The sequence below is a fragment of the Platichthys flesus genome, chromosome 20 (assembly GCF_949316205.1).
Source record: "Platichthys flesus chromosome 20, fPlaFle2.1, whole genome shotgun sequence".
Classification (NCBI taxonomy): Eukaryota; Metazoa; Chordata; class Actinopteri; order Pleuronectiformes; family Pleuronectidae; genus Platichthys; species Platichthys flesus.
Window position 1 is genome coordinate 6,667,076 of NC_084964.1, and position 12,274 is coordinate 6,679,349.

Here is a 12,274-nt window from a genome sequence, read left to right on the forward strand (position 1 = left end):
ATAAAACTAAATCCCTCTTCAGTTTAAAGGGGAGTCATTTTGAAAATTTAGTTCAGTCTTTACTGATATAATGTCACTGACACTCAGAGATGGTCTACTATCATGTTGAAGTGGAATGAGTCTGAAAACAGGAGGTTTCTTCTAAATTTTAATGTGGACATTGCATAGTCAGAGGCTCTATGAACAGGAATCCACTGGAAATACTCATAACCTGTTAAGGAATATCTTAAAAATTCATCCAAATATGAATGCATTGGGCCACTAGTCAGAGACAGCATGAACAGGAATCCACTCAATGTCACTTATAACCTCTCAGAAATATTTTTTATAAGCTTCCAAATATGGTAACATTATGAATCCATTGGGCCACTTTCACAGATTTGCCCTTTAATTTTCTCAGTAATTCTGCAGTAAAAGTACACAAAAATATATGTCAGCATAGTCAGAGACAGCATGAACAGGAATCGACTTGAAATAGCTTATAACCTCTCGATGAATTTGTTTAATAAGCTTCCAAATATGGCAACATTATGAATCCATTGGGCCACTTTCACAGATTTGCCCTTTAATTTTCTCAGTAATTCTGCAGTAAAAGTACACAAAAATATATGTCAGCATAGTCAGAGACACCATGAACAGGAATCGACTTGAAATAGCTTATAACCTCTCGATGAATTTGTTTAATAAGCTTCCAAATATGGCAACATTATGAATCCATTGGGCCACTTTCACAGATTTGCCCTTTAATTTTCTCAGTAATTCTGCAGTAAAAGTACACAAAAATATATGTCAGCATAGTCAGAGACACCATGAACAGGAATCCACTTAAAGTAGCTTATAACCTCTCAAGGAATATTTTTAATAAGCTTCCAAATATGGCAACATTATGAATCCATTGGGCCACTTTCACAGATTTGCCCTTTAATTTTCTCAGTAATTCTGCAGTAAAAGTACACAAAACTATATGTCAGCATAGTCAGAGACAGCATGAACAGGAATCCACTTGAAATAGCTTATAACCTCTCAATGAATATTTTTAATAAGCTTCCAAATATGGTCACATTAGGAATGCATTGGGCCACTTTCACAGATTTGCCCTTTGATTTTCTCAGTAATTCTGCAGTAAAAGTACACACAAATATATGTCAGCATAGTCAGAGACAGCATGAACAGGAATCCACTCAAAGTAGCTTATAACCTCTCAAGGAATATTTTTAATAAGCTTCCAAATATGGCAACATTATGAATCCATTGGGCCACTTTCACAGATTTGCCCTTTAATTTTCTCAGTAATTCTGCAGTAAAAGTACACAAAAATATATGTCAGCATAGTCAGAGACAGCATGAACAGGAATCCACTTAAAGTAGCTTATAACCTCTCAAGGAATATTTTTAATAAGCTTCCAAATATGGCAACATTATGAATCCATTGGGCCACTTTCACAGATTTGCCCTTTAATTTTCTCAGTAATTCTGCAGTAAAAGTACACAAAAATATATGTCAGCATAGTCAGAGACACCATGAACAGGAATCCACTTGAAATAGCTTATAACCTCTCGAGGAATTTGTTTAATAAGCTTCCAAATATGGCAACATTATGAATCCATTGGGCCACTTTCACAGATTTGCCCTTTAATTTTCTCAGTAATTCTGCAGTAAAAGTACACAAAAATATGTTTCAGCATAGTCAGAGACAGCATGAACAGGAATCCACTTGAAATAGCTTATAACCTCTCAAGGAATTTTTTTAATAAGCTTCCAAATATGGTTACATTATGAATACATTAATCCTTCCGACTTGCCCTTCAATTTGAATTAAAAAGTACATAATTTACATGAACAGATACACCATGAAGATATGAATAAAATAATCAAATGAGAGACTATAACTAAAATATAGTTGTGTTTACGTTCTTTTTAGGCGCTCACACTATCTCTACCGCTTTACCGTATGAGGCACGAGTAGACGCGCAACAAAAATCCGGTGGCGGCTGGCTTCCCAGATGACGGCTCACTTTACTGCAGTGCTCTGCTGTCGACCTTCCGCTCCAGAGATCCCCGCAGTCAGGAGGCGAGCGGGCTCACAGCCGCTGCTTGTGCACACCGACCGACGCCATGCGAGCCTGAACATGCTAATCCACCGAGTGTATCTGTGACCTCACTGAGCTAAAGTTAGCCACTTGTTAAGCTAACGTTAGCCATTCATTAAAAACACAACAACTTTCATACGTGAGGTTGGCACTTTATTGCAGTTCCATGAATCCACACACGGTGGTGCCAAAAGGCCGCGAGGGGCAGAAGTGTATAAAAAAGTGTATTGATCAGGGGAGGAGGAAGAATTGAGGCGTTTTATTTCAGTAAAAGTACAAATAAAAGTACAAAATAAAAGCAAAAGTACCACATGCAAAGTGAACACTTAATTGCATCAGTGTTTGGGGAAGAATTGAAACTTTTCACTAGAGTAAAAGTACAAATAAATAGAAAAAATATACAAAACCTACTCAGCTAAAACTTAGAGCAACACAAACTTGTTCACTTCCACAATAGGCCAAGAGGCGCATTAGTAACTAAGATACGTTAATTTATCAGTGTTGGAGGAAGTACTTAAACGTTTCACTTCTGTAAAAGCACAAATAAATTGACAACAATTCCTTAAACAACAGCCAGGAGGTGTACTTGTGAGTATGTCAAGGTTATTTATTAGAGGTGAAGGTAGAACTCAAACATTTAACCACTAAAAACTCCCAAAAAGTATCAGTGGTGTGCTTTATTGGAGAAATGGCCCAAAAGGTGTAAGACATTGTTTATTACTGAATGATCAAAAGAAGTTAAATAGAATTCCACTAGGTTTTCTCCACCTTTGATATATTGAGCTGGACAACCGTTGAGACAAAGTTGTCCCGAGTCACCAAATCTGAGGCGACAATGTTGGGTCTGTGGCTGGTTTGCTGTTTCACCCACTGCAGCAGCTTGGGCAGGCTCCTCTTTAACACCTTCGTAAGGTTGTCAAAGGGACGGATGGACACATGTTTTTCAAAAGCATACTGAACCCAATGAGTGGCAGGAACAGGATAGGAACTCACCCGCAGAAGACCTTCCTTGTTCCAAACCCTGGCAGAGTTTTGATTCCACTTCTGCAGGGTCCATACTATCACCATAGTAATACGGTATCCTACCCCACATCTCAGGGTGCTGATTTGCAGAATAATCATATGAAACTATGACATTTCTGCCTTGGTCCCAGCAGCTCTTCAGTGTAGGAATGTTCCACTGTTGTGAAATATGTTATTTTTACTTTAGGCAATGTTGTTAGGGACAAGATATGTTTGTCTTAATTAAAAATTCTGGATTTCTTACCGCTCTATGGAGAAGTTTGGCTCCAAACAAGGTCTTGATAAAACTGATGAGATGGATGTGGAGCTGCTCTACCTTCTGTTCTTTGAACCCTTTAAAGTGGGATAAGGCCAGGATGAGGATCTCTTTGGGGTGTTGCTCTGACCAGTCATGAATCATCCTGAGAACAGTCTGTCCAGGCAGCAAAAAGGGAATTCATAAAACACCTGGAGTCTTCTCTTCTCTTGTTCTTTTTCTTTGACTTACATTTCTTATTTTAAAGGAAGCTCTTAAATCACCTTTGTGGATCATTTTGATCTACTACTTAAATGTTCATATGTGCTGATCAAATATCAAAAACTGCCCAACCAACTGTGGTATCTTTGTGTTCAGGCTGAACACAAAAAGGGCCTTTTCCCAGAAACACTAAAAGTGAAGCCCATCAAAATGTGTGTTTAAGTATTTATATACCAAATATAAATATATTATATATTATCTGACGGTATGTACACTACCGTTCAAAAGTTTGGGGTCACTTAGAAATGTCCTTATTTTTCAAAGAAAAGCACTGTTTTTTTCAATGAAGATAACATTAAATTAATCAGAAATACACTCGGTAAATGACTATTCTAGGTGGAAATGGCTGTTTTTTAAAGAAATATATACATAGGTGTATAGAGGCCCTTTGCCAGAAACTATCACTCCAGTGTTCTAATGGTACATTGTGTTTGCTAATCACTTTAGAAGACTAATGGATGATTAGAAAACCCTTGAAAACCCATGTGCAGTTATGTTAGCACAGCTGAAAACTGTTAAGCTGCTGAGAGAAGCTATAAAACTGGCCTTCCTTTGAGCTAGTAGAGTATCTGGAGCATCACATTTGTGGGGTCGAATATACTCTCAAAATGGCAAGAAAAAGAGAACTTTCATGTGAAACTCGCCAGTCTATTCTTGTTCTTGGAAACGAAGGCTATTCAATGCGAGAAATTTCAAAGAAACTGAAAATTTCCTACAATGGTGTGAACTACTCTCTTCAGAGAGCAGCACAAACAGGCTCTAACCAGAATAGAAAGAGAAGTGGGAGGCCCCGCTGCACTACTCAGCAAGAAGACAAGTATATTAGAGTCTTTAGCTTGAGAAATAGACGCTTCACAGGTCCTCAACTGGCAGCTTCTTTAAATGGTACCCGCAAAACACCAGTGTCAACGTCTACAGTGAAGAGGCAACTCCGGGATGCTGGCCTTCTAGGCAGAGTGGCAAAGAAAGAAAAAGGTCTGAGTCTGGCTAATAAAAAGATTGATATGAGCAAAATAACACAGACATTAGACAGAGGAAGTTTGGAAAAAAGTGTTATGGACAGATGAATCAAAGTTTGAGGTGTTTGTATCACACAGAAGAACATTTGTGAGATGCAGAAAAGGTGAAAGATGGTGGAAGAGTGCCTGACGCCATCTGTCAAGCATGGTGGAGGTAATGCGATGGTCTGGGGCTGCTTTGGTGCTGGTAAAGTGGGAGATTTGTACAATGTAAAAGGGATTTTAAATAAGGAAGGCTATCACTCCATTTTGCAATGCCATGCCATAGCCTGTGGACAGCACTTGATTGGAGCCAATTTCCTCCTACAACAGGACAATGACCCAGAGCACACCTCCAAATTATGCAAGAATTATTTAGGGAAGAAGCAGGCAGCTGGCATGCTGTCTGTAATGGAGTGGCCAGCGCAGTCACCAGATCTCAACCCCATTGAGCTGTTGTGGGAGCAGCTTGACCGTATGGTACACAAGAAGTGCCCATCAAGCCAATCCATCTTGTGGGAGGTGCTTTAGGAGGCGTGGGGTGAAATTTCTACAGATTACCTCAACAAATTATCAGCTAGAATGTCAAAGGTCTGCAATGCTGCAATTGCTGCAAATGGAGCGTTCTTTGACGAAAGCAAAGTTTGAAGAACAAAATTAATATTTCAAATAAAAATCATTATTTCTAACCTTGTCAATGTCTTGACTATATTTTCTATTCATTTAGCAACTCATTTGATAAATAAAAGTGTGAGTTTTCATGGAAAACACGAAATTGTCTGGGTGACCCCAAACTTTTGAATGGTAGTGTAGGTGACAGGAAATGAGCGACTGAGAGGGATGACATGCAGTTTAAAAAAGTAGTGCATTTATGTATTTAATAAGTTACTGTTGCATTTATCGGCATAAAGTTGTCAAGTTGAATATATATATTTTTCAAAATAAATGATAAATACGTTTTCAAAATAAAAGCTCTGTTATTCAATAAGATTTAAAGCATTGCAGCAACAATATTAACGTTGTGCTTTTACTTTAAGCACTAGTTGCTAAAGAGAAGGTGATTCTATGAATATTGCTATCATAATGGAGATCAGCTCCTGTGACTCCATAAATGTCTGTCTCAGTCCTATATGGGGAAATATAAAATAATTAAATAATCAAAAAGATCTGGCAGTAGTCTGACATTGAAGAAGACATGTTCAACTTTGTTCACAGACTGACCCCCTTTTATTCCATTCTAAAAACACAGGTATAAACCTACAAAGCTCCTTTGTGGACAATGATCCACGCAAGCTGATTGACCTCTAAATATTAAAATATGTAAGAAGAAGTGTTCTTGTGATTATTTTTAACGTTTCATTTCTTTACCTCCACATCGGTCCGCGTACACAGCCCGTGATAAAAGTAAAGCCTTGTCGGGTCAGGGTCGTTTGGCTTGCGAGCGATCCTCAGGTCAAAGTAGCGAACTCCTGCATCCAGTTGCTTTGTGATGGGCTCCTCCTGCAACACAAGCAACAACAACAGTCGATGCCCCCCTTCTCTTTTCTTACATATGCTCCAATACATCCAGTACTGACAGGACATAGACTCTGCTCACCTGAGTGACAGCCCACTTGCGCACAATGCGACGTGCCAAATAAATCTTGCTCAAACCTTTCAGGTTATCAGGCTCTATGATTGAGGAGTTGATGTCCAAATCATAGCTCATTGAGTCGTGGCTTCCTAGGAATTACCAAACAAAAAAGCAGGCAAACCCATATATGCACTTGTTAGCAGCGTGGATGTTGGGTTGTCGAATGTCAGTTGTTTGTTGATCTCAATGACTGTTCTGATCTGTTGACGCTTCGTGCGATGAAAAACCATAATGTCTTTGAGTTGAGCGCAGTAGCAGGGTAAATAGCTGCCCATTGTTTCTGCTGCTTACCTGGTATGGCCAGACTGCAGAGAGGAATGTTGTGAAGTTCACCTGGTAGCTGTGACATCCAGTCACAGAAGCTTGGGACTTGTCCACTCCCTGTGTCTTTTTCTGCAGACATCTCAGTTTCTACAAAAGACATCTCAAACTCAATTTGAAATGTATTACAAACACGATGGCTGTAAAGCACACAGTGAATCATCTGCCAAAGAAAACAGACATAATGGTCAGATGGTAAGACAAACACCGCTCACTGTGTTTTGGTAATCCTTGGCTTTCCAGTTCTTCTTTCCCTTAGATCTGACCTTGCAGTCTCGTCCGAGGGCGCTCATCAGGAAGCTGCACTGCTCATGTGACCTATGATGATCTTGTTGGACTCCACTAAGAAAGACAGGCACGTCTCTTGTTGTCAAACAGGTTTTTGCTACTGACGCCTAGTGAACGAGGAGTGGAACGCTGTATAAATAACTGATAACAATCTCGAGAAAAATGTCCTCACACCTTCAACATTCACTTCCATAAATACAGTAAGTAAAGCTCTGCTGGTGTGTGTCAGTCAGATCGAGCTGCTGACCACAACCAAGAATTACTAAATGAGTAAAGATTTGACAATTCATTCATACTTGGAATAAAAGGTTCACTGTGAATAAGCATCACGAGTATACAAATTTCAAGGTTCTCTATTGGATTTAAGAGTAAAAAGATCCTACAATGCAAAATAAGTTCAATAAATATCTGAAATGACAATCAAATCAACTCTCAACGATTAGCCATTCTGATAGTAATGATAATAATTTAATAACATGTGAGTGCCAATCTCTCTGCTCATGTTCCATTGTTTTATTCTCATTTTACCTCCCTGTCTGGTGTTATTTCTTCCTTGTAAAGTGCTCTATTTAAATAAAGTTTATTTATAATAAGGTTTCCTTACGGTTAACAGCTCTCATTCTCTGACGATTCCTTTCATATTCAGGCTAAATAAGTATTGTACACTGAAATATCCTGAACTGAATCGATCTGCAAAAAATAATATGGTATCAAACCCGCCCTAGTTAAGAAATTACCAATACATATGGGAACTGTCAAGAAAAGGTATAATAGGTGTAGTGTGAAGTTGTTTCTTACAAGGTTAACCCTTTTTGTTGTGTTGGTTTCTCTAGTAGTTTTTGCTCACCTTAAGTATGCTGATCATTTATTAACACTTGGATGACACACACTGGAACAGTATATATATTCTGGTTAACACCCGCTCAGTTGCACAGTTAGTCTGTTGACCACATGACCAATGGGCTTCCAGCTTATTTAAGTTGTCGTTGGGGCTCATTGTCCACACAGATTGAATCATGTCTGTCCGTGATACAATATAATGACAAAACACCAATCAAACTGATTTAAATCTTTTTATTAAATTAGTGAAAGTTGAATCATTATAAGCGAGGGAAAAGATTGGAGTCTCAATCATCACATGTTACAGTTACATTGGAAACCATGCATGTTTGAAGTCTTGCTGTTGCACTAAGATATATTTATAATTGCTGAAAGGCTCTCTGATTGCTGCGAGTTGACCTCAGGTTGATTACCTAGCCCGGGCCAGACCCACCATGTTCTGGGCTCTGCTGAAGATGGAATAGTACTGTCTGATGAAGACATCGCCCAGGATCCACAGGTTGTCACCTCCATTGCCGAGGCCGGTACGGCAGCCGTAGTATTGAGACTGCGGGGGGTGGGGGATTTAGGAGAAGAGTTTTAGATGGAGGGGGAAACAGTGACGGGAGAAAATGCTGAAGGCACCAGGGAAATGAACACTTACCTGACGGACGTAGGCCGAGGCTGGGATGGTGAATTGCTGTCCATGGATGTGGAAGGTCACATCAGGCATTTGGCTGATGGAGTTACAGTTGACAACATACTGATTGCAGAGGGAGAGAGATAAGAGAGTGAACGAAATGAGGGAGCATCGTAAATTTAATTCTGCTCAACTGTTAACACAGAAGAATTGGATTTTTTAAAATAAATATTTGACTTACGTCTCCGTTCTGGCTGGTAGCTCCGACATATTTGTTGATGTTGCTGATGCTGCTCTGAGGTCCAACGATCAGGGAAGTGCCGGTGTCCACGATGGCCTGGCAACCGCCACTGCAAGCCACAACCTGCCCATTGACGGTAACACTGAAGTGGAGAAAGTCACGACACGTGTCAAACACCTTGGATACCGTTTTATCACTTTGCCAGCGTCTTCTTGGATTTGGCTTTACCTGTCCACGGTGATCTGCCAGTACAGCTCATTGGAGAGGGGAATCCAGGTGATGGCACCATAGTAGTGGTTGGGGTCAACACCACCGAAGGTCACCACACTACCTTGCTGAGCGTTACTACAGTGGGAAGCAAGAATGTGCTGATTAACAAGCCAACAATCTCAGCTGGAAAAGTTTACGAAGAAAATGCTAGAATGCTCTACGGTTCTTTGACATCCATTGATATGCCCTATTTCCCTACAAACAGAACTACGGCGTCCTTACGAGCTCAGGTACACGGAGAAGAGGTCCTGGTTGACGAGACCTTCTGTCATCATGTTGTCGAAGACAGGGGTAGCGCCAGAGGCAGACAGGCGTGGGTAGGCCAGGCCCAGGATACCGTCAGCTTGCATGTACTGCATGAAGGTAGCTTCGGACTGACTCAAACCGAAGATCTGGTTCTTCACAGCGAGGCCACCCACCTGGAGACCACACATCAACACATCAAGGGATTTCAAATCATATCAAACCGCAGCAGAATCTTAAAGCTGGTAATATACATCACGCAAGACTAGAAACTATGAAATATGAGATTTTGCTTGAGCATTTGAAATCGTCAGAGTAGCTTGATGAACATGAAGGGACAAAGTAGAAAAATGTTTAGGTCCAGTAGTTCAAAATGATACTGTACTTTTACTTTTGATATTGTTATTCCTCACCGTCACAGTGTCGTATCCGAGGAAGCCGGTCATGCTGCCGGTGCCATATTGGATACTGAGGGAACCGCCGTTGTGTCTGTAGGTGCTGCTCAGGCCAGGGTTGAACTTGTCATGGTTGTCTAGGCAGTTACAAATGTGCAAAAAATACATATTAGCATAACTCCAAATCTGCTCATTCTTAGACACATCAGATCGCTTCTCTGATTAGCAACAGACCATCTGACAAATCCCAAAACCTAAAACCAAGTTATTAAACCATTTTGAATTTAAAACGTTCTCACTGAACTTTGCACCAGTCTTCTAAAGTCAGGCTGTTAAGAGTTGTCAAGGTGTATATGCATGTTCATTGTTACTTACTGCAGGCTGCACTGCTGCAGTAGATGGAGGGTATCCACAGGTTAGAGGAGCCTGTGTCAAAGATGACCTTGAAGGACTGAGGAGGAGTTCCAATGGAGATGATTCCGTAGTAAGCCAGCTGGAGATGAGGAGGAGTTACAAAGATTACTCTGGATCAAAATCACACATTTGTAAAAGTTGGTCTGATTACGCTTGAGCCTGTGTTACTTACGTCAGCGTCATTGGTCATGGACTCGGGGCCAACTGCAAAGCTCTGGTCAAACTTGGCCATGGGGTTGTATGGGTACTTGAGCCTGTACTCCTCCCACAGACCCTGCTCCTCCAGGACCTCCCTGGCAGTCTGACCTTTCTCCAGAGGGACCCTGCGATTCACACAAGAGAGCAATTTCAATTCTGTACTATATTGATAAGAAAAATATCTAAACTCATTCTAATGATGGTTCATAACGCCACCAAGTGTTTTCAATCAGTCTTGGAGATTGCAGGGGCAGTGCCCACATAGAGTGAACCGTTTGACACATCTCAGCATCATGACATTTATATAAAAAAAATACGACAGCCCCCTAACTGTAGTGATTGCTCATGAGTAGGAATCTGGAATTCTGTGATCATTTTTAAATCTACGCTTTAACTAAACTACTTCTGAAAAATTTCAATATCCTCTCCTGCCCCTTGGTTGAAAATTTGGCTGAGACAGTCACCTGTGATTTGATCGGCTCGGGTTACGTGGTCTTGGCTTAGATGGCAATCTAGATAAGTATATGTTATGTGTGTGTGGGTACGACATCTCAGTGTGTCTGTGATGTCTCTGTGCGCCTCCCTGCAGAGCACCCTAAAGGCTTCTTCTGAATTTCCAGTGAGAGGCACCTCAGCCTAACCTAGAGTTGAAGTGTCACTAAAGTTCAGACCTCTTCTTGAGCCGAGTACATGAGAAGAGGCCTGACACGTGCTAATTTAAGTGTCATGCATGTCATTTCAGAGCAGCTAATGAAGGTTTAAGATGTCGGGATAAATCTAAAATAGAGCGTAGCAGTCTACTTACTGGAGAAGGCACTCGGACACTGCCACCATGGCACACACAACAAAGGCCCACTTCATTGTCACTGCGCTGCTGTCAACTGTGGAAGATAAAGTTTCTCAGTGGTGCAGATCAGAGTCCTGTCAGTCTGAGGTTGAAGATATTACAGTGAAATGCTGCAATAGAAATGATTTCATGTCTTTGATCATGTTACTCACCTGGAGTCTGAAGACTGAAGACTGAAGACTTGAGACTGGAGACTGAAGACTGGAGACGGACAAGCCTCCTTTTATACAGGTGGACTGACATTTTACCATTGCACAATGATAAGGCAATGCACACACACAACATACCCCAACAAATGATAAGTTAAGATAAGGAATGGAAAAATAAAATCACTGACCTCACAACAATCAGTTGAGCGATTAAAAGAAGGAAAGCAAACTTGAACATGTGTGCAGCACAGTGTGATATTGGTGTCCAGGCTGAAGGTGCTGATGGGTGAAAGCCAAGGGTCTCTGTGCAAGGTCACAGGTAAATGTGAAATAACGGTACGGATAAAGTGCAGTACATAAAAATCTGTTAACTTTTTGAATGTTAGCTTGGGCAATGCTTCAATTTGACACTTTTATTTCATAGTTTTTAATTTATTTTTCAATTTTACCCAAAGTCATACTAAATGGTTTTATACCTTAAAGTAGCAGTTTCAAAATAATCCGATGTTACAAAAAACATACTAATTGGGAGAATGACATGTTTGGAACTGCACGATTGATCTCTGGTGTACCGTGCTGGAACATAAAGACCAGCCTCACACACATCAACAACCAGAGCCGGAGAGAGCTGGACTTGTTGATGTTGTAGGACAAATGAGATATAACTTTTGTTGGTTTTTACATCTTGTTCTGTTCTGCGTAATGTACGTTGGGATGTGTGCGTGAAGTTGTTGACCCGCTAGTTTATCATCAGAAGCAGGTTATGTGATTTGAGATGTTGATGACTGCATTAGCTACTTGCTGCCCTTTTAGTTGGTTAGTTTTTAAAATACTGTCGACTTGTTTTTTTGGCTTCTTACTGCAACTCGTATTAAGGACAGGAAAGGACGCATCTTACCTATAGGGGGAGACAGAGTATTGCTGAGAGCATGCTTTCTGCATTGTGTCACTGACATTAATTTTTATAATTCTCCATCAATCTTTTATTAATATCAAATCTGTTTGAATATCTGCGTTTGTTTTTGTGTTGGCTACACTTATGTTATTTTGATATCGGGTCATGACATAAAACCACAAACAAACTGCGTATCATGCAAATCTAGATGTATTTCTCATGATACTGACAAACACCACACATGGTCACATGGTCTCAGAAATGGCAGTGTTTTTGCTCATGTGCTTACTCT

The 12,274-nt window shown here is 40.4% G+C and overlaps 1 protein-coding gene and 1 pseudogene across 1 annotated transcript; both read right to left on the bottom strand.

Annotated features, from left to right (window-relative positions):
- Positions 1 to 2,033: 2,033 nt before the first annotated feature.
- On the bottom strand, positions 2,034 to 6,947 carry LOC133931480 (PI-PLC X domain-containing protein 1-like; annotated as a pseudogene).
- A 1,038-nt stretch (positions 6,948 to 7,985) lies between these two features.
- Positions 7,986 to 10,952, bottom strand: LOC133976188 (pepsin A-like). The gene is made up of 9 exons (XM_062414329.1): positions 10,897 to 10,952; positions 10,066 to 10,216; positions 9,855 to 9,972; positions 9,498 to 9,616; positions 9,064 to 9,260; positions 8,800 to 8,916; positions 8,572 to 8,713; positions 8,355 to 8,453; positions 7,986 to 8,258 (listed from the first exon to the last, which is right to left on the bottom strand). Exons 1-9 carry the CDS (start codon positions 10,950 to 10,952, stop codon positions 8,121 to 8,123), a joined length of 1,137 nt encoding a protein of 378 aa, XP_062270313.1. The 3' UTR covers positions 7,986 to 8,120.
- Positions 10,953 to 12,274: the final 1,322 nt, after the last annotated feature.